A 27,809-nucleotide genomic window follows, 5' to 3' on the forward strand; every position below is an offset into this window, starting at 1 on the left:
CTGTACTTCAAAAGAGGTAATTTCATTATTAAAAGTTTTGGCCAAATCTGAGCTCATTTTCTTTATCTTCAATAGTAAAGACCATAAGACCACAAGACATAGGAGCAGAATTAGACTATTTGGCCCATCAAGTCTGTTCTGCCATTTCATCATGGCTCTCAGACCCAGTTTCCTACCTTCTCCTCATAATCCTTTATGCCTTGACCAATCAAGAATCTATCAACCTCTGCTTTAAATATACCCAATGACTTGGCTTCTACAGCCACCTGTGGCAATTAATTCTACAGATTCACTACTCACTGGTAAAGAAATTTCTCATCATCTCCGTTCTAAATGGATGTCCCTCTATTCTGAGGCTGCATCCTTTGTTCTTAGACTTATGCAAAAGAATTTAAATCCAACCCTAATCTGTTCACTGGACCATTGAAGCTTAGGTTGCAATGTTCATCAAGATCCTATGTGATCTGAACAAAGTATTGATTCTTTGATTCCACCCGGGCCAGATTTTAAATTCAGTATTGAAAATGTGGCCTGTGTGGACAATTATAGAGAGTCATAGAGCACAGAAACAGGTCCTTTGGCCCACCTAATATATGCTGGAATGTTATTTTGCCTGGACCCATCAATCCACAACTGGTCAATAGCTCCCTATACCCCTCCCATCCATGCACTTATCCAAACTTCCCTTAAATGTTGAAGACAAATCTGCACCAACAACTTCCACTGGAAGCTTGTTCCACATTTATATCACCCTTTGAACGAAGAAGTTCCCTCTCATGTTCTGTCATGTTAACCTATGACTTCTAGTTCTAGTCTCACCCAAGCTCAGTGGAAAAAGCTTGCTTCTATTTACCCTATCTATACCCTTCATCATGCCTGCTATGGAAACAAGAACTGAAAAGCCTGAAAAGTAGTGGATACAGCCCAGTGCGTCATAGGAAAAGCCCTCCACCCTCACCCCCATTGAGCACATTTACAGGAAAGCAGCATTCATCATCAAGTACCCACCCCCACCATCCATGCCAAGCTCTCTCTCTCTGCTGCCATCGGAAAGAAGGTGCAGGAGCCTAACTGGGTCCAAACCACCACATTCAAGAACAGTGATTATCCTTCAACTATCAGGCTCCTGAAACAGCATGGACAACTTTACTCATCTCAATTCTGAAGTGATCACTGACCACAACTTCTGGACTCACTTTCAAGGACTTTACAGCTTATTTTCTCTGTAACATTTATTTACTTATTTATTATGCAAGGAGGGAGGAGAAGATGGCAGCACGACGCAGCGCGCGTGGCCATTCCAAATGAATATCGATATGTGTAACTAGGGGGCCGTGCATCAATCCAGATTTGATGGAGATAGCCGTGAAAGAGCAAAGGAACATTGGGAGCAACTTCTGAAATGCCTGCTTCGCTGCCACTGTTACTGTGTGATCGAGAATTTCCGGAGACGTAGGCCCCAAATCCTCGGCTTTGTGTATCGCCTGTTGCTGGGGCCGGGGTTGAAACGCTCGGCAGAGATGGTGCTCGGTGCTCGGTGTCAAATAGGTGGTCGGAGGCTTGGAGTTTTTCAGACGGACTCGGAGTTGGACTGTGGTCGGATGCTTCCAGGATGCTGCATTGGCAAGTTGGCAGCGCTGGGGGTTTACCATCTGTGTGAGATGATGGGACTTTGAGAGACTCTGAGACTTTTACTGTGCCATGGTCTGTTCTTATCAAATTACAGTATTGCTTTGCACTGTTGTAACTATATGTTATAATTATGTGGTTTTTGTTCGTTTTTAAGTCAGTTTGTCATGTGTTTTTGTGATATCATCCTGGAAAAACATTTTTATCATTTCTTAGTGCATGCATTACTAAATGACAATAAAAGGGGACTGCGTGTCCTCATAATCATCATCATAATCATATTACTACATCACTTTGTATTTGCAGTTTGTCTTCTTTTGCATATAGGTTGCTTGCGAGTCTTTGCTTGTGTGCAGTTTTTATTGATGCTATTGTGTTTCTTTGTTCTACTGCGAATACTTCAAGAAAATCAATCTCAGGGTAGTATTCGGTGACTTTGGTAATAAAATTACTTCGAGCTTTGAACTTATTGCTACTATGCTCCAGGGAAGAAAGTCCTAATATATTCAACTAGTCCATATACCTCATATTCCTAAGTCCTTGTAATACATGAGTTTAGTCAGCTGCCTCAACAAAGACATATCTCTTTGATGCTCTGCGCACAATAATCCAAATTTGGTCTCACAAATGACTTAAACAACTTCAGCGTAATGCCTCAACACCTGTACATAATACTCTGTTTTATGAAAGCCAATTTTCCAAAACCTCTCTTTATGACCCTACTTACCTGTGACACTACTTACAAGGAGTTATAGACCTGTATTGCCATATCCCCCTGTTCTACTTCATTGTTCAGTACTCAAACATTCATTGTGTACATCCTACCCTGGTTGGCCATCCTAAAGTGCAACATCTCGCATTCGTCTGCATTAAATTCCATCTGCCACTTGTCAGCCCATTTTTCCAGCTGGTCCAGATTCTGCTGCAACCTCTGATAGCCTTCCTCGTTGTCCAATACATCCCCAAACTTGGTGTTGTCTGCAAATTTGCTGATCCATTTTACAGCATTATAATCCAAATAACTGATATTGACCACTTACCACTCCAACAGGAAACGCCAGGACAGCCATGAGCCAATCCCGAAGGGAGATCAACTTCCTCAGTTGTCTCTGTTGTTCTAGGTCATCGGAGCCTTGGGTCAAGAGGCTGGACAGATCCGTTAGGACGCTGATCCCAAAGAATACAGTTTGGATAACCTGTTCAACAAAGCACAATGAGGATCAAACTCTTAGAACAAAGAACATAGAATAGTACAGCACAGTACAGGCCCTTCGGCCCACAATGTTGTGCTGACCGTCAAACCCTGCCTCCCATATAAGCCCCCACCTTAGATTCCTCCATATACCTGTCTAGTAGTCTCTTAAACTTCACGAGTGTATCTGCCTCCACCACTGATTCAGGCAGTGCATTCCACACACCAACCACTCTCTGAGTAAAAAACCTTCCTCTAATATCCCTCTTGAACTTCCCACCCCTTACCTTAAAGCCATGTCCTCTTGTATTGAGCAGTGGTGCCCTGGGGAAGAGGTGTTGGCTATCCACTCTATCTATTCCTCTTATTATCTTGTACACCTCTATCATGTCTCCTCTCATCCTCCTTCTCTCCAAAGAGTAAAGCCCTAGCTCCCTTAATGTCTGATCATAATCCATACTTTCTAAACCAGGCAGCATCCTGGTAAATCTCCTCTGTACCCTTTCCAATGCTTCCACATCCTTCCTATAGTGAGGCGACCAGAACTGGACACAATACTCCAAGCGTGGCCTAACCAGAGTTTTATAGAGCTTCATCATTACATCGTGACTCTTAAACTCTATCCCTCGACTTATGAAAGCTAACACTCCATAAGCTTTCTTAACTACCCTATCCACCTGTGAGGCAACTTTCAGCGATCTGTGGACATGTACCCTGAGATCCCTCTGCTCCTCCACACTACCAAGTATCCTGCCATTTACTTTGTACTCTGCCTTGGAGTTTGTCCTTCCAAAGTGTACCACCTCACACTTCTCCGGGTTGAACTCCATCTGCCACTTCTCAGCCCACTTCTGCATCCTATCAATGTCTCTCTGCAATCTTTGACAATCCTCTACACTATCTACAACACCACCAACCTTTGTGTCATCTGCAAACTTGCCAACCCACCCTTCTACCCCCACATCCAGGTCGTTAATAAAAATCACGAAAAGTACAGGTCCCAGAACAGATCCTTGTGGGACACCACTAGTCACAATCCTCCAATTGGAATGTACTCCCTCCACCACCACCCTCTGCCTTCTGCAGGCAAGCCAATTCTGAATCCACCTGGCCAAACTTCCCTGGATCCCATGCCTTCTAACTTTCTGAATAAGCCTACCATGTGGAACCTTGTCAAATGCCTTACTAAAATCCATATAGATCACATCCACCGCACTACCCTCATCTATATGCCTGGTCACCTTCTCAAAGAACTCTATCAGGCTTGTTAGACACGATCTGCCCTTCACAAAGCCATGCTGACTGTCCCTGATCAGACCATGATTCTCTAAATGCCTATAGATCCTATCTCTAAGAATCTTTTCCAACAGCTTTCCCACCACAGACGTAAGGCTCACTGGTCTATAATTACCCGGACTATCCCTACTACCTTTTTTGAACAAGGGAACAACATTCGCCTCCCTCCAATCCTCTGGTACCATTCCCGTGGACAACGAGGACATAAAGATCCTAGCCAGAGGCTCAGCAATCTCTTCTCTCGCCTTGTGGAGCAGCCTGGGGAATATACCGTCAGGCCCCGGGGATTTATCTGTCCTAATGTATTTTAACAACTCCAACACCTCCTCTCCCTTAATATCAGCATGCTCCAGAACATCAACCTCACTCATATTGTCCTCACCATCATCAAGTTCCCTCTCATTGGTGAATACCGAAGAGAAGTATTCATTGAGGACCTCGCTCACTTCCACAGCCTCCAGGCACATCTTCCCACCTTTATCTCTAATCGGTCCTACCTTCACTCCTGTCATCCTGTTTTTCTTCACATAATTGAAGAATGCCTTGAGGTTTTCCTTTACCCTACTCACCAAGGCCTTCTCATGCCCCCTTCTTGCTCTTCTCAGCCCCTTCTTAAGCTCCTTTCTTGCTTCCCTATATTCCTCAATAGACCCATCTGATCCTTGCTTCCTAAACCTCATGTATGCTGCCTTCTTCCTCCTGACTAGATTTTCCACCTCACTTGTCACCCATGGTTCCTTCACCCTACCATTCTTTATCTTCCTCACCGGGACAAATTTATCCCTTACATCCCGCAAGAGATCTCTAAACATCGACCACATGTCCATAGTACATTTCCCTGCAAAAACATCATCCCAATTCACACCCGCAAGTTCTAGCCTTATAGCCTCATAATTTGCCTTTCCCCAATTAAAAATTTTCCTGTCCTCTTTGATTCTATCCTTTTCCATGATAATTATAAAGGCCAGGGAGCGGTGGTCACTGTCCCCCAGATGCTCACCCACTGAGAGATCTGTGACCTGACCCGGTTCATTACCTAGTACTAGATCTAGTATGGCATTCCCCCTGGTCGGCCTGTCCACATACTGTGACAGGAATCCATCCTGGACACACTTAACAAATTCTGCCCCATCTAAACCCTTGGAACTAATCAGGTACCAATCAATATTAGGGAAGTTAAAGTCACCCATGATAACAACCCTGTTATTTTTGCACCTTTCCAAAATCTGCCTCCCAATCTGCTCCTCTGTATCTCTGCTGCTACCAGGGGCCCTATAGAATACGCCCAGTAGAGTAACTGCTCCCTTCCTGTTCCTGACTTCCACCCAAATTTACTCCTTTATGTTAGGGCTTGGCATCGACAATATTGGATCCTTTCAATAAAGCTAATGATCTAAATGTAGAAAACAATGCTGGAGAGGTAGTAATGGGGGACTAGGAACTGTTCTTTGCATTAGTCTTCACTGTGGAAGACATTAGCAGCATGGTTGAAGTTCCAGGTGTCGGGCATGAAGTGTGTGAAGTTACCATCACTAGAGAGAAAGTTCTTCAGAAACTGGAAGGTTTAAAGTTAGGTAGGTCACCTGAACCAGATGGTGTATACCCCAGGGTTCTGAAAGAGGTTGCAGAAGACATTGTGCAGGCATTCTCAGAGAAGACATTGTGATCTGTCAAGCTGTAATGCTGGAATGGATCATGAAGACTGAAAAATTGCAAATGTCACTTGATTCTTCAAGAAGGGAGAGAGGCAGAAGAAAGGAAACTAAAGGTCAGTCATTCTGATCTCAGTGTTGAGAAGATGCTGGAGTTGATGATCAAGTATGAGGTCGCTGGCTATTTGGAGGCACATGATAAAAAAGGCTGTAGTCAGCATGGATTCAGCAGTGGAAAATCTTGCCTGACAAATCTGTTGGGACTTTTTGAAGAACCAATGAGCAGGATAGACAAAGAAGAATCAGTTAATGCTGTGTACTTGGATTTTCAGAGGCCATTGAGAAGGTGCCACACATGAGGCTGCTTAACAAGTTAATAGCCCATAGTATTATAGGAAAAATTCTAGCAGGAATAAAGCAGTAGCTGATTGGCAGGAGGCAAAGAGTGGGAAGAAAGGGTGCCTTTTCTGGTTGGCTGCCAGTGACTAGTGGTGTTCCACTACTTCTGGTTGGCTGCCAGTGACTAGTGGTGGGACCAATTCTTTATTATGTTATATGTCAATGATTTGGATGATGGAATTGATGGCTTTGTTGCAAAGTTTGCAAATGACATGAAGATAGGTTGAGGGGCAGGTAGTTGTGCGAAAGTAGAGAGACTACATAAGGGCTCAGGCAGATTAAGCGAATCAGCAAATAAATGGCAGATGGAATACAATGTCAGTGTATGGCCATGCACTTGGTAGAAGAAATGAAAAGGTTGACTATTTTCTAAATGGAGATAAAATACAAAAATCTGAGACACAAGGTACTTGGGAGTCCTTGTGCAGGACTCTCTGAAGGTTAATTTGCAGGTTGAGTCTGTGTTAAGGAGAGCAAATGTAATATTAACATTCATTTCAAGAGGACTAGAATATAAAGGCAAGGATGTAATGTTGAGACTTTATAAAACACTGGTGAGGCCTCACTTGGAGTATTGTGAGCAGTTTTGGGCCCCTTATCTAAGAAAGGATGTGCTGACATTGGAGAGGGTTCAACGGAGGTTCACGATAATGATTCCAGAATTGAATGGCTTGCCATATGAAGAGCGTTTGATGGATCTGGACCTATATTCACTGGAATTCAGAAGAATGAGGGGTGACCTCATTGACACCTATCGAAAGGTGAAAGGCCTAGATAGAGTGGATGTGGAGAATACGTTTCTTCTGGTGGGAGAGTCTAAGACCGGATGACTGTCTCAGAATAGAAAGGCGTCCTTTTAGAATGGAGATGAGGTGGAATTTCTTTAGTCAGAGAGTGGTGAATCTGTGGAATTCTTTGCCACAAGCAGCTGTGGAGAACAAGCCTTTATGTATAATTAAGGCAGAGATTGATAGATTTTTGATTGGTCAGGGCATGAAGGGATACAGGTAGAAGGCAGGAGATTGGGACTGTGAGGAAAATTGGACTGGGTATGATGAAGTAGCAGAGCAGACTCAATGTACCAAATGGCCGAATTCTGTTCCTATATCTTATGGTCTAAATAAGAATAAAGTGAAAGATTATGTCAAGTTATGGAGATATACAGCACAGAAAACAAGCCTTTTAGTTCACCGCATTTCAGGCTTCTATTAATCCTACTCAACTCTTGATCCATAACCTTGTAAACTTTCAGATTCATATTTACTTATTTATCACATGTAGAGCCATTCATGTTAACAACCAACACACTCAAGGATGCACTGGGACAGTCCACAAGTGTCATAGAGTTGGAGAATCATAGCGAAGTACAGCACAGAAACAAGCACTTTGGCTCCTCTAGTCCATGCTACAACCACTTAAACTGCCTAGTCCCATCGACCTGCACCAAGTCCATAGCCCTCTATACCCCTACCATCCATATACTATCTAAACTTTACTAAACATTGAAATCAAGCTCACATACACCTTTTGTGCTGGCAGCTCAATCCACACTTTCACAACCCTCTGAGTGAAGTTTCCTCTCATGTTTCCATTAAAGTTTTCACCGTTCACCCTTATCCCATAACTTCTGGTTGTAGCCCCATCCAACCTCAGAGGAAAAAGCCTGCTAGATTTTACTCAGTCTAAACTGCTCATAATTTTGTATACCTCCATCAAATCTCTTCTCAATCTTCATAGTCTAAGGAATAAAGTCATAACCTATTCAATCTTTCCTTATATTTTTGGTCCTCCAGACCCAGCAACATCCTTGTAAATTTCCTTTGTACTCTTTCAAACTTATTTACATCTTTCCTGAAGCTAGTTGACCAAAACTGCAAACAAGACTCCATATAAGGCCTCGTGAATGTCTTCTACAACTTCAAGTGTCCATTAGACCCTGAGACATAGAGCAGAACTGGGCTATTTGGCCCATCGAGTCTATTCCGCCATCGCATCATGGCTGATTTATTATCCCACCCAATCTCACGTATAAACGTTGATGCCCTGACTGGTCAAAGTCGATTTAACATTAAATTATGCATATGTCATTGTATATTAACTTGAGATTGATTTTCTTGCAGGCATTTACAGCAAAATAAAGAAACGCAGTAGAACTTATGAAAACTATACATAAAGAAAAACTGATAAGCAACCAATGTGTACAGGAAGACAAATTGGGCAAATAAATAAATAAATAATGTTACTGAGAGCATGAGTTGTAGAGTCCTTGAAAGTGAGTCTGCAGATTGTGGAACCAATTCAGAGTTAAAATGTATGAAGTTATCCACACTGGTTCAGGAGCCTGATGGTTGTAGGGTAAGAAATGTTCCTGAATCTGGTGGTGTGGGATTTAAGGTTCCTGTGCTTCCTAACTGATGGTAACATCTGCTAGGCCCCGCCCTCAATCAGGGTCACATGAAGTCATGGGGAGCAGCTGCTGGATGGTCACATGAGCAGCTGGTGCATGTCACAAGTCCTGGTTGTGTAACCAGTGAAGCCAGGCAGGCAATCTCTGAAGAGTATTGATAATGGCTGGGGTTACCTGTCTTGTAAAGGTATTGTTCTGAAGAAGGCAATGGCAAACTACTTCTGTAGAAAAAGCTGCCAAAAGCAGTCAGAGTCATGGAAGGACCATGATCACCTACATCATACAACATGGCACATAATGAATGATGAATGATTTCATTAGATTGAAAAATAAGCAAAGATAACTCTCCAAAAAGGGAGGGCGACAGAAAGCAGGGAACTATGGGCCAGTCATTGGAAAAAACCTAGAAGCTGTTACTAAAAATATCACTTCCGAACATCATTGAAGTAATCAGGAAAAATCAATGTGGCTTTCTGAATTGGGAAGTCATGCTTGACCTGCTTATTCAAATTCTTTGAAGAAGTAACATCTGCTACAGATAAAGGGGAGCTGGTATATTACTATTCTTAGATCCACAGAGGACATTCAATTCAGTGTGGCATCAAAAATTATTGTAGAATGTAAAACATCATAACATCATACAAGATATTAAGCCTGATTCTGATACAACATATTGGTGTAGTTAGTTATTGATTAACTAACCGGAAATATAGTGGGCATGAATGAGTCTTTTCCTAGTTATAACAAGTGGGGCCCCAGTTTGTTTGAAGGGAAAGTAGGGAACAGATCTCTGGTGAACAATAAGAATGTCCAAACACTAAGCTTGGAAGACTATTACTGGATGTACGGTAAGTTCTTCAGCTCATCCTCTCCCCAACTCTGTTCAAATACCTAGTTTATCCATAATAAAAATAAGAAACTATCAAAGCCAATAGTCCTTCTCCACATTTTTTGATGAATGAAAATACAATTACATTCTCCAGCTGAACCACCAAAACAATCAGTGAATAAACATAATAAATATGCATTCATAGCTTATAAGATTGTCAAATGCTCACCTAATACAATAAGATGGACTCTTGACTTCACAATCTACCTCGCTCTGAACTTGCAACTCACTGTCTACCTGCACTGCACTTTTTCTGTAACACTTCATTCAGCATTCAAGGTTCAAGATTCAAAGTATTTTTATCATCAAATAATGTGTAAATTATACAACCTTGAGATTTATCTGCTTACAGGTAGCCACAAAGCAAGAAACCCAAAAGAACCCAGTTAAAAAAAAAGAAAGACCATAACCACTGCACTGAGAAAGAAAGACAAAACACACACATGCAAACCAGATTTGAGTCCTTAGATCCACTCCTGGAGCAGCCACAGTGGGCCCAAGCCTTGATCTGAGTTCATCATATTAATGCAAGACTCACAGAGAAGCCATCCTCGATCTCACCAAATTGGCTTGGCGCTTGGAGCAATCCAACCTCACTTAGATAGGCAGGCATCAAAACTCTTCTACATTGAATCTTCTCCAAATTGTTCACTCCAACAGTGACAGTGATACCCACTCTATCTGCAACCCCATCTTGAACACATTGCATTTTGGCTTTGCGATACATCAGCATGGCGCAGTGTTCAAATCAGCTTCGCTTCCACTACTCCTTACTGTTTTCCCTTGTACTACCTCAATTTACTGTTGAATGAATTGATCTGTATGAACATAGTTTTCACCGTACCTCAGTACATATAACTCAAAATCAATTTATCAATTTACCTACCGGAAGGATATAGACCATGAAAGAGTGCAGCACTGTTTGTCCTGATGAAGGTGAAGAGTCTCGTCCGGAAATGTCGACTGTTTACTCTTTTCCATAGATGCTGCCTGGTCTGCTGAGTTCTTCCAGCATTTTGTGTGTGTGTGTTGCCTTGGATTTCCAGCATCTGCAGATTCTCTCTTACTTGTCCCACAATGTTGTGCCAATCTTGATGCCAATTAATACTAAATGCCCTCACAAGACAACGAAGATAGTTATCGAGAAGTCACACCACTCACACCCCCCTTTATACTGGTGGCACAGCAGTGGAAACTGCAAGCAATTTCAGACTCCTGACTTTCCATATCATACACATCCTCTCATGGTCCTAGAATACATCCTCCACAATCAAAACCAGTACTTTCTGAGGAGGCTGAAGAGAGCTGGACTTTGCTCATCCATACTCAGGTCATCCACCAGATGAGAAGTAGACAGCATCCTAACAAACTGCATCACTGAGGCTAGAAAATCTGCAGATTGCTGGAAATCCAAGCAAGACACACAAAATGCTGGAGGAACTCAGCGGGTCAGCAAGCATCTATGGAAAAGAGTAAACAGTCGATGTTTCAGGCCCAGACTCTTCTTCAGCACCAAGAAAAGGGATGAGATTTTTTTCCACCTCTGATGAAGGTCTGGGCCTGAAACACTGGCTGTTTACTCTTTTCCATAGATGCTGCCTGGCCTGCTGAGTTCCTCTAGCATTTTGTGTGCGTTGCTTAAACCGCGTCACTGCTTGGTATGGAAATTGCACTGTGGCGCACAGGAAGGCTCTATAAAGGGTAGTCAAAAGCACCCAACTCATCACCGGCACCAGACTACCCACTATCAAAGACGTATATGCAGAAATGGGCAAGAAAAGGGCCAGTAATATCATGAAGGATCCTACCCAACTGGGAGGAGGCTACGTAGCATCCATGTCAGAACTACCAGACCTATCCCACATATAACTCCATCACTACGTTATTATTTCCTAACAGTCTCCTTACATACACGTGAGCATCAGTTTATGGGCAAACAATCAATCTATGCATATATATATAAGCTATCTTATGTACAGTATTTATATTTATTGTGTGAGTGTGTTTTAGTATTATTATCGTGTTCTTTATCTTTTTTGTTATTTCATTGTCCTTACACCTGTGTACAGGAAATTACATTAAATATATTCCTCCATTCCTTCCTATTCATGTGTCTGCCTGAAACCCCACTACACTGTCTTCTTCCACTCCTACCCCTGGTAACCCATACCAGACACATATCTCTCTCTGCTAAGCTCCACCACACTGCCTTCTTTTCTACCCTGGTGACATTTCTACCTTGGGGAAAGATACTGTCTATCCCATCTCATAAATTTAAAATGTCTATGCATTTTCAACTCTGCCACATAGGGTCCCAAGCCTAGTTGCGAAATGAGGAGGGCTGGGGATAGGGCTAGCAACTTCATTCAATAAAAGCCAAGAGCTACAGAAATGCCAACAGAAGTTCAAAAGACCTCATCCCTGTGAGAGGAAAAACACATCAAGAAGATGGGCTAAATGTAGGGACAACATGAGAGACTGGCCCAGGATGGAGGACTCTGTTGGCAGCCTATGCCCATTTGGGGTGATAGGCTTAAGACGAAGAAGAATGAGGTCTCCCCTCAGCCTCTGATGCTCCAGGGAGAGAAATCCAAGTTTGTACAAACTTTCCAGATAGCTCATTCCCACTAATCCTCGCAGCATCCTGGTGGGCCTCAATGCACAGGATCAGAAAGAGCTGCAGAGGGTTGTGAACTCAGCTAGCTCCATCATATGCACTGGTCTCCCCACCATCGAAGACATCCTCAACAGACAATTTCTCAGAAAGGTGGCATCCATCATGAGTGACCCCCATCACCCAGGACATGCCCTCTTCTTATTGCTACCACCACAGTAGAGACATAGACCATAAGACCATAAAACATGGGAGCCATTCAGCCTATCGAGTCCACTCTGCCATTTCATCATGGCTGACTCCAGATCCCATTCAACCCCATACACCTGCCCTTTCACCATATCTCTTGATTCCCCGACCAATCAGGAGTCTATCAAGTTCCACATTAAATATATCCATGGACTTGGACTCCATCTCAGTCTGTGGCAGAGCATTCCACAAATTCACCACTCTTTGGCTAAAAGTAATTCTTCCTTATCTCTGTTCTAAAAGGTTGCCCCTCAATTTTGAATCTGTGCCCTCTAATTCTCGATACCCCCTCCAAAGGAAACATCCTCTCATAGTCATAGTCATAGTCATACTTTATTGATCCCGGGGGAAATTGGTTTTCATTACAGTTGCACCATAAATAATTAAATAGTAATAGAACCATAAATAGTTAAATAGTAATATGTAAATTATGCTAGAAAATTATGAAATAAGTCCAGGACCAGCCTATTGGCTCAGGGTGTCTGACCCTCCAAGGGAGGAATTGTAAAGTTTGATAGCCACAGGCAGGAATGATTTCCTATGACGCTCTGTGTTGCATCTCAGTGGAATGAGTCTCTGGCTGAATGTACTCCTGTGCCCATCCAGTACATTATGTAGTGGATGGGAGACATTGACCAAGATGGCATGCAACTTAGACAGCATCCTCTTTTCAGACACCACCGTGAGAGAGTCCAGTTCCATCCCCACCACATCACTGGCCTTACGAATGAGTTTGTTGATTCTGTTGGTGTCTGCCACCCTCAGCCTGCTGCCCCAGCACACAACAGCAAACATGATAGCACTGGCCACCACAGACTCGTAGAACACCCTCAGCATCGTCCGGCAGATGTTAAAGGGCCTCAGTCTCCTCAGGAAATAGACCCTTCTTGTAGACAGCCTCAGTGTTCTTTGACCAGTCCAGTTTATTGTCAATTCATATCCCCAGGTATTTGTAATCCACAACCATGTCCACACTGACCCCCTGGATGGAAACAGGTGTCACCGGTACCTTAGCTCTCCTCAGGTCTACCACCAGCTCCTTAGTCTTTTCCACATTAAGCTGCTGATAATTCTGCTCACACCATGTGACAAAGTTTCCTACCATAGCCCTGTACTCAGCCTCATATCCCTTGCTGATGCATCCAACTATGGCAGAGTCATCCGAAAACTTCTGAAGATGACAAGACTCTGTGCAATAGTTGAAGTCCGAGGTGTAAATAGTGAAGAGAAAGGGAGACAAGACAGTCCCCTGTGGAGCCCCAGTGCTGCTGATCACTCTGTCAGACACACAGTGTTGCAAGCACACGTACTGTCGTAGGCCAGTCAGGTATTCAAGAATCCATGACACCAGGGAAGCATCCACCTGCAACGCTGTCAGCTTCTCCCCCAGCAGAGCAGGGCGGATGGTGTTGAACGCATTGGGGAAGTCAAAAAACATGACCCTCACAGTGCTCGCTGGCTTGTCCAGGTGGGCGTAGACACGGTTCAGCAGGTAGACGATTGCATCCTCAACTCCTAGTCGGAGCTGGTAGGCGAATTGGAGGGGATCTAAGTGTGGCCTAACCATAGATTGGAGCAGCTCCAGAACAAGTCCCTCCAAGGTCTTCATGATGTGGGAGGTCAATGTCACCAGTCTGTAGTCATTGAGGCCGCTGGGGCGCGGCGTCTTCGGCACAGGGACGAGATAGGACGTCTTCCACAGTACAGGGACCCTCCGGAGCCTCAGGCTTAGGTTGAATACATGGTGAAGTACTCCACATAGCTGAGGGGCACAGGCTTTGAGCACCCTGGTACTGACACCATCCGGTCCTGCAGCCTTGCCTGGGTTGAGACGTTCAGCTGTCTTCTCACCTGTTCAGCTGTGAAGCCACTGTGGTGGTTTCGTGTGGGGAAGGGGTATAGTCATGAAAGCAGGGTGGGGGACTGTGAGGAGGGTTAGGAGGGGAGAGTGGAATATGTGTTGGTTGGGGGCCGACAACAGATGGCTCATGTGGGAGATGGGCAGGAGCCACAATGTCAAATCTATTAAAGAACAGGTTAAGTTCATTGGCCCTGTCCACACTGCCTTCAGCTCCTCTGTTGCTAGTCTGCCAGAACCCAGTGATGGTCCTCATCCCACTCCAGACCTCTCTCATGTTGTTCTGCTGGAGTTTCCACTCAAGCTTCCTCCTGTACCTGTCTTTAGCCTCCCTGATCATGGCTTTCAGGTCCCTCTGTATTGCCCTCAGCTCCTCCCTATTGCCATCTCTAAACACCCTCTTTTTAGCGTTCAGGATGTCCTTAATGTCCTTTGTCACCCATGGCTTGTTATTTGAATAACAAAGGACAGTTCTTGTCGGAACATTGCAGTCCACACAGAAGTTGATGTAATCAGTGATGCACTCTGTGAGCCCATCAATATCCTCTCCATGTGGCTCACAGAGTGCCTGCCAGTCTGTCACCTCAAAACAACCCTGGAGCGCCTCATAAGCCTCCTCCGACCATTTTCTCACTGTCTTCGAGGTTGCAGGTTTACTCTTCACCAGAGGCACGTAGCAGGGTTTTAGATGCACCAGGTTGTGATCTTGTGGCGACCCACTTTCTAGCGCACACGAACCGGCTCACAACAGCGCGCGCAGGCAGAGGGCCGGCACCAGAAAGGGCGCCAGGCCATCTTCACCAGCAGGGGGAAAATCCCGCGCACGGAAAGGGTCTGGGAATATGCATTCCCCACAGCAATCCCACCCAGGGAGGGCGGGAATGGGAAGGCTTTAAAAGCAGGCCGCGAAGTTTGAATAAATCTCTTTCATCGCAACTCTAACTCACCGACTCCGTGTGGTTATTCTAGCGCTGTGTGTAGCACACCGCTACAATCTGACCTTTCCAGTGGGGGGAGGGGAGAGAAGCTGTATGCGTCCTTAACGTTAGTGTACATCAAATCCAGAGTCCTCTCCCCTCTGGTTGTACAGCTCACATACTGCATGAAGTTGGGCAGTGTTCTAGCCACGGTAACATGGTTGAAGTCACCCGAGGTGGTAATAAGGGCACTCGGGTGCTGGGTTTGTAATCTGGCTATGATGGTGTAAATGATGTTACATGCTGACGTCGGGTTGGCAGAGGGAGGGACGTACACAACAACCACAATTGCATGCGAGATTTCCCTTGGCAAATAATATGGCCGGAGTCCAACAGCAAAAAGTTCAATATCCGGGCTACAAACACGTTCCTTGATCATAATATGCCCAGGATTGCACCATCTGTTGTTTACCAGAACCGCCAGCCCCCCTCCTTTACACTTACCGCTCTCAGTGCAACTCCGGTCAGCTCGAATGGTCTGGAAGCCCTCTATGGAAACGCTTTGATCGGGTATGTCCTCGTGCAGCCACGTCTCAGTAAAGCACATGACACTGCTCTCCCAAAATGTTCTCTTCATCCACCTTATCTAGTCCTTTCAACATTCCATAGGTTTCAATGAGATCCCCACGCATTCTTCTGAATTCGAGTGAGTACAGACCCAAAGCTGCCAAACCCTTTCATTCCTGGAATCATCCTTGCGAACCTCCTCAAATGGCAACACATCCTTTCTGAGATAGGTGGCCCAAAACTGTTGACAATACTTCAAGTGCAGCCAGACTAGCGTTTTATAAAGCTTCAGCATTATCTCCTTGTTTTTATATTCTATTTTCCTTGAAATAAATGCCAACACTGCAATTGCTTTCTTTACCACACAGTCATTCACTGCTCCCAGGGCCACTCTGACCCAGAACGATAGCACCTGCAAGGGTTCCTGCTCAGGATACGAGCGAAGGCCAAAGCAGATTCGGCAGGTTCAGTCACTGAACTTATGATGGAGAAGGCAGATGAGCTACAACCTCAAATGTCAACGGCTATAGTACAGGCGGATGAATATTTGGGAAGAGAAATGGCAATTTCTTCAGTTCGCCCAACGGAAGGCAATAGCAAACCACCGTTGTTAGATACTAGATTTCCTAGAATCTATTTGCTAAGAAAACCGTCAAACTCACAAAATGTATCCCACAACAACAGCGTCAAGAGGATCTTTAAGACAATTCTGAAGATGCATCACTCGGTAGGGTTGACTCTGGGCAGCAGGAGATCCCTGACCGTCATCAAGCTACTGCTCATAAAATTCAAGTAACACAAAAGAAAGTAATTGCCACTTGGAATGTAAGAACCCTATATCAAGCAGGACGTTTGGACAATGTGATAAATGAAATGGAAAGACTAAAAATTAACATCATGGGAATTAGCGAAGTTCGTTGGACAGGTGCTGGAACATGCCAGAACAGAAATAAAACACTAATTTATTCTTGTGGAACATCCCATACTAATGGAGCAGGAATTCTTATGGAAGAAAACATGGCAAAAAGTGTTTTAGGACATTGGGCAATATCAGAAAGAGTGCTCCTTGTTAGATTCAGAGGACTACCATTTGATTTAGCAATTACACAGGTATATGCACCAACAATAGATGGAACAAATGAGAATATAGATAAATTCTATGAAGAGCTTGAACAAGCAAAGAATGCATGCAAATCTCAAGATATTGTTATTGTCATGGGAGATCTAAATGCTAAAGTAGGACAAGGTGCTGATGGAAACACCATAGGAAAATTTGGTCTAGGGGAAAGAAATGCAAGAAGCGAGAAATGGATAGAATGGTGCAAGATGACTAATCAGGTCATTATGAATACCTACTTTAAAAACCATCCAAGATGCTCGTGGACCTGGAAAAGTCCAGGTGGTAGCACTAGAAATAAAATTGACTTTATTACTATAAACCAAAGATTTAGAAATTCTGTGACTCAATGCAAAACATATCCAGGTGCAGACTGTAATAGTGACCATAGCCCAGTGATATGTCATGTAAAAGTAAAACTTTAAAAACTAAAGAAGCAAAAACCTAAACATCCCTTGACTACTTGCAATTAATTAAAGAAGAAAACTTAAGACAAAAATTTACAATTGAAGTAAGGAATAGATTTCAAAGTCCAGAAATAGAATCTGTTGAAAATGATAGCAATCATGTAGAAATGAAGTTTAACTCTTTGAAGGATGCCTTGGTAGAATCAGCAAAGTCAGTGATTCCTAAAAAAGCACAAAGAATAAATGGATGACAAATGAAATCAAAAATTTAATGGAAGAAAGCAGACTGAAGAAAGCAAATCCTATGGAATATAAGTCTTTAGATAAAAAAGTTAAAAGCTTATGTCAAAAAGCCAAAGAAGAATGGTTAAACCAGGAATGTGAGCAAATAGAAAGAATCCCTATTACTGATCCAAAAAGGTTACATCAACAAATCAAGAATATCACTGGTAAAAAGCTCCTCTGTTCTTCAGGTGGATGTTTGAAAGCAAAGGACGGTACCATTATCATGGGAAAAGATGAGATTATGAACAGATGGACTAAGTATATTCAGGAATTGTTTGAAGACGATTGAGGCGAAAAACCAGAAATTAAGAAGAACATTGAAAGTCCAAGTATTTTAAAATCTGAAGTTCGTAATGCAATAAATAAGATGAAGAAAGGAAAGGCAGCAGGTCCTGATGAATTAGTAATAGAACAAATTATCGCCCTTGAAGATTATGGAATTGTAAAACTTACTGATTTAATCAATGACATTTATGAGACTGGAATAATACCAGAGGAGATAAAAAAAACAGTATTTATCACTCTTCCTAAGAAACCTGGAGCAATAGAATGTGAATTACATAGGACCATAAGTTTAATGAGTCATATCTCTAAGATACTTCTAAGAATTTTGACGACAAGAGTTGAAAGTAAGATACAAGCTGAAATAGGTAAACAGCAATGTGGTTTTATGAAAGACAAAGGTACAAGAAATGCAATATTGATGTTAAGGATACTATCAGAACGAGCTATTCAAGTGCAAAGAGATTTGCTTGCTTGTTTTATCGACTACATAAAAGCATTTGATGAAGTGAAGCACATTAAGTTATTTATATATTACAGGAAACTCTAGATCTAGATTTGAAAGACCTCCGCCTAATCAGAAATCTGTACTGGGAACAAACTGCCGCTGTAAGAATAGATGGAGAAGTGAGTCAGTTTACGAAAATCAAGAGAGGCGTAAGACAAGGGTGTGTTTCCTCCCCTGATTTGTTTAATGTGTACAGTGAAACAATATTACAAAAAATAAGAGACATCTCGGGAATCAAAGTAGGCGGTGAAAACATCAATAATTTCAGATATGCGGATGACACAGTGTTAATTGCAAGTACGGAGGAAGAACTACAAAACTTAATTGATACAGTTGTTGAAGAAAGTGCAAAAATGGGTCTATCTATCAATCACAAAAAGACGGAATGTATGGTGATATCCAAAAAGAAGGCACCTGATGATGATGGTGATGAACCCAGACTAATCTGTAAATTAACCTTCTGGGAGTCTTGCCTGTGGACCCCTAAGTCCCTCTGCACCTCTTATGTTTGAACCTTCTCCCCATTTATATAATAGTCCACACTATTGTTCCTTTTACCAAAATGCATTATCATACATTTACCAACGTCTGCTACTTTTTGCCCATTCTTCCAATTTGTCTAAACCCTGCTGTAATCAAATTGCTTGCTTGGCACTACCTATCTTAGTCCTATCTGCAAACTTTGCCACAAAGCCATCAATTCCATTATCTAAATCACTGACAAACAATGTGAGAAGTAGTGGTCCCAATACTGACTCCTGAGGAACACAACTAGCCACTGGCAGCCAACTCAGAAAAGACCTTCTTTATTCCCACTCGCTGCCTCCTGCCTGTCAGCTATTCCTCTATCCATGCCAGTATCTTTCCTGTAACACCATAGGATCTTATCTGGTTAAGCAGCCTAATACGAGGCACCTTATCAAATGCCTTTTGAAAATCTAAATAAATAACATCCACTACCTCTCCTTTGTCCACCCTGTTTGTTACTTCCTTAAAGAATTCTAACAAATTTGTCATGCAAGATTTCACTTTCTAGAAACCCTGCTGACTTAATTTATCATCAGTCTCCAAGTACCCTGAAATCTCATCCTTAATCATGGACTCCAACACTTCCCCAACACTGAGATTAGGCTAGCTGGCCTATAATTTCCTCTCTGTTGTCTTCCTGCCTTCTTAAAGAGTGGAGTGACATTTGCAATTTTCCACTCCTCTGGGACCATAAGACCATAAGATATAGGAGCAGAAGCAGGCCATTTGGCTTATAGGGTCTGCTCCACCATACAATCATGGGCTGATCCAATTCTTCCAATCATCCCCACTCCTCTGCTTTCTCTCCATATCCTTTGATGCCCTGGCTAATCAAGAACCTATCTATCTCTGACCTTGCCAGAATCAAGTGATTCTTGAATGATCATCAAGTATCTCCTCAGCAACCACTTTCAGGATGTAGTACAACTGGTCCAGGTGACTTATCCACCTTAAGACCTTTGAGTTTGCCTAGCACTTTTTCCTTTGTAATAGGTCACTCACTCTTACTCCCTGATGCTCATGGACTGCTGGCATACAGCTAGTGTCTTCCACAGTAAAGACTGAATCAAAGTACTTATTAAGTTCATCTGCCATTTCTTTGTTCCCCATTACTACCTCACCATTTTCCAGTGGTCTATTATCAGTTCTTGCCTCCCTTTTACTCTTTATACAACTGAAAAAACTTTTAGTATCCTGCTTTATATTATTGGCTAGCGTGCCCTCATATTTCATCTTTTCCCTTCTTACATCTTTTTAACTTGCCTTTTGTTGGATTTTAAAGGCTTCCCAATCATCCAACTCCCCACTCACTTTTGCTACCTTATATGCCCTTTTCTTGGATTTTATGCAGTCCTTTGTCAGCTATGGTTGCCTAGCCCTGCCATTTGGGAACTTTTTCTGTGAGACATTTCTATCCTGTACTTTGTGAACTATTCCCATAAAATTCAGCCACCTCTGCTCTGCTGTCAATCCCACCAGTACCCTCCTCCAATCCATCTGGGAAGTTCCTCTCTTATGTCTCTGTAATTCCCTTTATTCCATTGTGATACTGATACACGTGACTTATGCTTCTTTCTCTCAAGTATAGGAACCCAAAGACATCCACTCAACATTTTAAGATTCTAAAGGGAAAATGAACTGATATACACTACCTCACTTTTGCACTACATATCCTTTTTTAAAAATTTCTTATTGTAAATTATAGGAATTCTTATGTTTTTCATTGTACTGCTGCCACAAAACAACCAACTTCTCAACTTATGCCAGTGATAATAGACCTGATTCTGATTCTAATCGTGAACCTCTTAGAGTCATAGAACACAGCAGCATAGAAACTGACCCTTTGGCTGTCATGTCCATGCTGAACTGTTAATTCTCCCATCGATCTGCCATCCATGTAACCTATCCAAGCTTTTCTTAAATATTGATATTGAACTCTCGTCCACCACTTCCACTATTGCTTGTTCCACACTCTCACGACCGTCTGAGTGAAGAAGTTTCCCCTATAAATAGTTCACCTTTCAAACTTAATCCATGACCTCTAGCTCTAGTCTCACCCAAATTTAATGGGAATAGCCTGCTTATAACCCTATCTATACCCCTCTTAATTTTGTAAACCTCTAACAAATCTCCCCTCATTCTCCTTCGCCTCAGGGAATAAAGTCCAAACCTGTTCACCCTTTCTCGACAATTCTGCTGCAATTTCCACATGCTTAAGATACCAAAGCATCCTGGAAACATTATGAGATAAAAAAAAACCGGGTTTCATTATCCATTAAAAGATCAGAATGATGCAGTATGAATATCACTCGTTCACATGATGACTCATGATTAAGGGTGGCCAAAGAGAGAAGATCCAGGCAGGGAGTCCTGTGGATGGAGCTCAGCCAGCTGAATAAAGGGCCACTGGGAGAGGGAGGAGGGATGGGGAGGGCAGGGATGTTTGAATCCTCTTCAGATGGTGGCCAAGTTCATTTGAGGCCATGGAGCCTTAGGAACCTCAGGTCCCACACCATTCAGGAACAGTTATTACCCTTCAATCATCAGGCTCCTGAACCAAAGTAGATAACTTCATTCACCTCAACGCTGAACTGATTCCATAACCTACAGACTCACTTTCAAGGACTCTACCACTCATGTTCTCAGTATCATTTTTTAAATTTTTTATTATTATTATTTGTTTCTCTTTTTGTATTAGCACAGCTTGTCCTCTTTTCCACATTAGTTACTTCTCTTTTTTTGTTTGTAAGTAGTTTTTCATTGTTTCTGTTGTATTTCTTTGTTGTACATGGCTAGGCATAGCAGAAATACCATCGGTAAATTTGCTTATGATCCAACCATTGTTAGTAGGATCTCAGGTGGAGACGAGAAGGAATACAGGAGCAAGATATGCCAACTAGTGGAGTGATGTCGCAGCAACAAACCGGCACTCAGCATCAGTAAGATGAAAGAGCTGATTGTGGACTTCAGGAAGGATAAGACAAAGGAACACATACCAATCCTCACAGAGGGATCAGAAGTGGAGAGAGTGAGCAGTTTCAAGTTCCCGGGTGTCAAGATCTCTGAGGATCTCACCTGGTCCCAACATATCGATGCAGTTATAAAGAAGGCAAGACAGCAGCTATACTTCATGAGGAGTTTAAAGAGATTTGGTATGTCAACAAATACACTCAAAACTTCTATAGGTGTACCATGCAGAGCATTCTGTCTGGTATGGGGGGTGGGGGCTTCTGCACAGAACCGAAAGATGCTGCAGAAGGTTGTAAATTTAGTTGCCTCCATCTTGGGTACTAGCCTACGATGTACCCAGGACATCTTCAAGGAGCAGTCAGAAAGGCAGTGTCCATTATTAAGGATCTCCAGCACCCAGGGCATGCCCTGTTCTCACTGTCACCGTCAGGTAGGAGGTACAGAAACCTGAAGGCAGACACTCAATGACTTAGGAACAGCTTCTTCCCCTCTGCCATCCAATTCCTAAATGGACATTGAACCTTTGGGCACTACCTCACTTTTTTAATATATATTATTTCTACTTTTTGCAGGATTTTTAATTTATTCAATATACGTATAGTGTAAATGATTTATTTATTATTAATTTTTTAAATTTTATTTATTATTTTTTTCACTTTTATGTTATGCGTAGTATTGAACTGCTGGTGCTAAATTAACAAATTTCATGGCACATGCCGGTGATAATAAACCTGATTCAGATTCTGATTCTACTGCAAATACCCGCAAGAAAATGAATCACAAGGTAGTATATGGTGACATACTGGATTATGAGGATACTCAGTCCTAGTGCGCATGCGCTGGTCGTACATGCAGCCTGGTACAGCCGTTCCGATCTATTCTTACTTTCTTCTTCTTACTTTCTAATTTACGTTATTTTTTGTATTTTTTTTCTCACGGTAACACATCAAAGCTGCACCCTCTCTAACATGCTGGTAGAGAGAGTTTTATTTGGGTTTTCTTTAGCGCTGGAAATGGTTACATCCCGACACGCGGGACAGGAGCAAGGTCGCATTGTGTATTCCACAGACCAGCAAAGACCGGCCGGCTTAGCGAACAGAGTAGTGGACACCCCTGCTGAAATCCGGAGGAAAACACACAGAGGGGGATCACAAAGCCGAGGAAAGAGGACCAGGTCGAGAGAACAGAGACTTTTGGAGAAGAGGAGTTCGGTGGGTAATATCGTTTCGGCTGACCGGAAGTGCACTGAGAGCAGTAAGCATAAAGGAGTTCGGTGCTTACTGTTCTGGCTAACAACAGATGGTGCAATCCGGGGTATATTACGATCGAGGAACGTGTTTGCAGACTGGATATTGAACTTTTTACTGTTGGACTTCGGCCACATTCCACCGTGATACAACACTTGGCGGCACAGGAGGTCGTTCCTGCCTGTGGCCATCGAACGTGCAGCTCCTCCCGTGGAGGGTCAGACACCCTGAGCCAATAGACTGGTCCTGGACTCCAAGCGCCGCTAACCTGCCGATGCAGCACCATTGGAAGCACCCGACCGCAGCGGACTCCGAGTCCATCTGAAAACTTCGAGCCTCCGACACAGCCTCTCCAAACACCATCCTCTGCCGAGCACTTCAACCCCGCCCCGGCTGCCGAGCAACAAGCAAAGCCGAGGATTCAGGCCTTCTCCTCCGGAGATTCTGGATCACACAGTAGCAGCAGCAGCAAAGCAGGCATTTCAGAAGTTTCACCAGATGTTCTTCCGTGCTCTCACGTCTGTCTCCATCAAATCAGGATTGTGCACAGCATCCTACCTGACAAATAACAGACATCATCACCGAGTGGCTGCTGCGAGCTGCGTCGCGCCACCATCTTCTCCTCCCACCACATATATGAACTTTGTTAATAAATTTATTCAAAGATTCAAGATTCAAAAAACTTCATTGTCATTCTAACCGTACATCAGCCCTGCAGGGCAGAATGAGACAGCGTTTCTCAGGATGCTGAGAACGCTTTATATTGAACTTTGAACTTTGGAGTTTGAATTGGATATAATTAAAACCCCAGGCATGGGTCCCCTTACAATTTCAGCTTTGCAGTAAGTTTTAAAATTAAAATGTATATTTATTCAAGGGATGTGGGCTACACAGGTTGAGCCAGCATTTAATTGCCTCTGCTCAGTTGCCCTAGATAAGGTGATGGGCTGCCTTCTTGATCCGCTGAGTCCTTGAGATGTAGGTTTACTCAATATTACAAGTCATATCATTCATACTGTTGTGCCTTAACATAATTTACAATTTTTACTAGTTTAAAGATGATCATTGACAGAACAGCTCAAACTTATTGTTTCCTTTTTGAAGTAAGTGGGAACTTTTGCCTGTAGCAGTGAGAGGCTGAAAATGTCCTTGAATACTGCTGCTAGTTGGTTGGCACAGATTTTCAGAGCCTTACCAGGTACTCCATCGGGACCAACTGCTTTGCGAGGGGTCACTCTCTTTAAAGGCAATCTAACATCGGCCTCTGAGATGGAGATCACAGTGTCCTCAGTTGCAGTGGGGATCTTCACAGCTGTAGCTGTGTTCTCCCTTTCAAAGCGTGCATAGAAGGCGTTGAGTTCATCTGGTGGTAGAACCTCAAGTAGTGACGAGAGGGCGTACAGGAGTGAGGCATGCCAACTAGTGGAATGGTTCCATAGCAGCAACCTGGCACTCAACATCAGTAAGATGAAAGAGCTGATAGTGGACTTCAGGAAGGGTAAGATGAAGGAGCACATACCAATCCTCATAGAGGGTTCAGAAGTGGAGAGAGTGAGCAGTTACAATTTCCTCGGTGTCATGATCTCTGAGGATCTAACCTGGTCCCAACGTATCGATGTAGCTATAAAGAAGGCAAGACAGCCTTTACTTTATTAGGAGTTTGAGGAGATTTGGCATGTCAACAAATACACTCAGAAACTTCTATAGTTTACCACGGAGAGCATTCTGACAGGCTGCATCACTGTCTGGTATGGAGGGAGGGGCCACTGCACTGGACTGAAATAAGATGCAGAAGGTTGTAAATCTCATCAGCTCCGTCTTGGGCACTAGCCTACAAAGTACCCAGAACATCTTTAGGGAGCAGTGCCTCAGAAAGGCAGCGAGCATTATTAAGGACGTTCAGCACCCAGGGAGGGCATGCCCTTTTCTCACTGTTACCATCAGGTAGGAGATACAGAAACCTGAAGGCGCGCACTCAACCATTCAGGAACAGCTTCTTCCCCTCTGCCATCCAATTGCTAAATGGACATTGAAGCTTTGGACCCTACCTCACTTTTTTTAATATACAGTACAGTATTTCTGTTTACGCACATTTTAAAAAAATCTATTCAATATATGTAATTGATTTACTTGTTTATTTAATATTATTATTATTTTTTCTCTGTCTACTAGATTATGTATAGCATTTAACTGCTGCTGCTAAGTTAACAAATTTCACGTCACATGCCAGTGATAATAAGCCTGATTCTGATTCTGAAATTGCCTATAATATGCCTAACCATGGCATAAGCTTATGAATACTTTGAACCATGTATACTGCGCCCTTTGATATTTCACAATGAGGGGTATAGATAGGGTAAATGCCTGCAGGCTTTTTCTACTTGGTTGGGTGGGACTACAACCAGGGCTCATAGGTTAAGGGTGAAAGGTGAAAACTTTAAGGGGGACATGAGGGGAAATGTCTTCACTCAGAGGACTGTGAGAGCGTGGAAAGAACTGCCAGCACAAGTGGTACATGCAAGCACAATTTCAACATTTACCAAAAGTTTGGATAGGCACATGAATGGGAGGGGTATGGAGTAGGCAGTTTAAATGCTTTCAGCATGGATTATATGGGTCAAAGGGTTTGTTTCTGTGCTGTACTTTTGTACGACTCTGTAACTCTAACTCAAGTATACATAATGAAAATACCACATGTCTTTTTCTGCCTCTGAACTGTCAAATGTAATAATTCTAAATGTGTGATTTAGGATCTGCGGGGGGGGGGCGGGTGGAGAGATTGTTGGATCTGACTGTTCAACTGTCATTTTCTTTGTAGTTTAACATTTTAATTATCTGCTTGTATCTTAAGTAGCCATATAACATGGGTGGTGGGGTAGAGATACATCTCTAACAAAGGAGGTGTAAAGAGCTCCATCCCTCTGCTAGCCTGCAGGTCACCCTTGGACAAGGTGTAGCATCTGCTTAACCCCCCCATTCAGGGTCATGTGAAGCAGGCGGTGGATGGTCGTATGAGCGGCTCGTGCATATCACAAGTCTTGGTTATGCGGCCATGGACAACAAGCAGACAATCTCAGAAGAGTATTGATAATGGCTGGGATCACCTGTCTTGTAAAGACACCGCCCAAAAGAAGGCAATGGCAAACCACTTCCGTAAAAAAATTTACCAAGAGCAATCATGGTCATGGAAAGAGCATGATTGTCCGCTTCATAGGCACAGTATATAACAAACGAAATGCCTTAACAGTTTAATATGTCTTGTGGGTATACAAAATATAATTCTAGAAGCTTCTTTGTTCATTAAATGAACAAGTGTTTTCTTATTAATTTTTTTGATGCAGCATTGAATAATTATTTTCTAATTGATTTATTATAATCTACAGATTTGAATAGAATTTTTCTTATCTCTGGGTATAAAAAAAACTGTTTTGTAGTTTTGTACCAGGTGCCGTATTCTTTAATCTTTGCTTTCCCGATCACTGTGTCAAACAAGAGAAAATCTGTAGTTGCTGGAAATCCAAGCAACACACACAAAACACTGGAGGAACTCAGCAGGCCGGGCAGCATCTATGAAAAAGAGTATGGTTGACATTTTGGGCCGAGACCTTTCAGGAGGACTGTCTGTTTAAGTTTCATATGTTTTATCAACTCTTAATAAAATGATCATGAAGCAACAAGTTTTGTGCCTCTTTCCTGACTTCTGAAAGAACCTTGGATTTGAACACCAAATTCCATCAGCTGTTAGGGAGGGAGTTTCAGAATTTTGACCTAGCAACTGTGAGGGGGTGATATAAAGTCATGACGGTATGTGGCTCAGAAAGCCACTTCCAGGAGTGCTGTTCCCTGTGTTTTTACTGCCCTTGTTGTTCCCGCTGGTAAAGGTGGTGGGTTTGGAAAATGTTGTCTAAGGAGTGAAAATGCTTCTGCAGTGTCAGTGAGTGGTGGGCTAGGCCCACAGCCTTGAGATGCGCTGGTGCTGTGGTGAATGTGGATGTTGTTGCCAGTGAAAGTGACTGGGTCTCTTCAGCCCATAATGTTGTGGTAACATTTTACCTACTCTAGGATCAATCTAACCTTTCCCTCCCAGATTAGCTCAGACTCAGCAGAAAGCAGCTGATTGGGCAGTCAAGGTCACGTGACCAAGCATTTTGAAAAGCTCAAACAGATAAATAGAGGGACAGCTCAAGCGAAGCGGCCAGTGCGTGAGTGGGCCGGTGAAGGAGTGGAGCTCTGAGGCTTTGACTCGAGAGGCTTTGACGAGAAGAGGCGGAGGACAAGCTAACTCGCAGTTAGTTTTTACAATGTCTCCTGAGACGGTGATGTGCCTCTCATGTGAGATGTGGCAGTCTTGGGGGAACTCCCCTCTCCCGCAGAGTCACATCTGCCAGAAGTGCTTACGGCTGGATGATCTGGAAGACCGAGTAAGGAATCTGGAACAGCAGCTGGATGACCTTCGACTCACAAGGGAGAATGAGGCAGTCATAGATGAGAGCTACAGGGAGGTAGTCACACCTAGACTGTCGGAAGCAGGTCGTTGGGTGACAGTCAGAGGGGGGAAAGCGAAGGTGAGCAGACAGGTAGGGCAGAGCACCCCTGTAGCCATTCCCCTGAATAATAAGTTTACCGTCCTGGATACTGCTGGCGGGGACGACCGACCAGGTGTGAGCCACGGTGGCAGGGCCTCCAGCACTGAGTCTGACCCTGTGGTGCAGAAGGGTGGGACGGAGAAGAGGAGAGCTGTCGTCATTGGAGGCTCTATAGTCAGGGGAGCAGACAGGAGATTTTGTGGACATGAG

At 43.2% G+C, this 27,809-nt stretch overlaps 1 protein-coding gene across 1 annotated transcript in view; it reads right to left on the reverse strand.

The window, feature by feature from the left end:
• The window catches only part of aig1 (androgen-induced 1 (H. sapiens)), a 252,410-nt gene that overhangs the window by 134,199 nt on the left and 90,402 nt on the right, over positions 1-27,809 (reverse strand). The window contains exon 2 of the mRNA XM_072267002.1: positions 2,670-2,825. Coding sequence (XP_072123103.1) covers positions 2,670-2,825 — 156 coding nt within the window. The remainder of the gene's footprint in view (positions 1-2,669; positions 2,826-27,809) is intronic.

The sequence above is a fragment of the Mobula birostris genome, chromosome 8, assembly GCF_030028105.1.
Source record: "Mobula birostris isolate sMobBir1 chromosome 8, sMobBir1.hap1, whole genome shotgun sequence".
NCBI classification, from domain to species: domain Eukaryota; kingdom Metazoa; phylum Chordata; class Chondrichthyes; order Myliobatiformes; family Myliobatidae; genus Mobula; species Mobula birostris.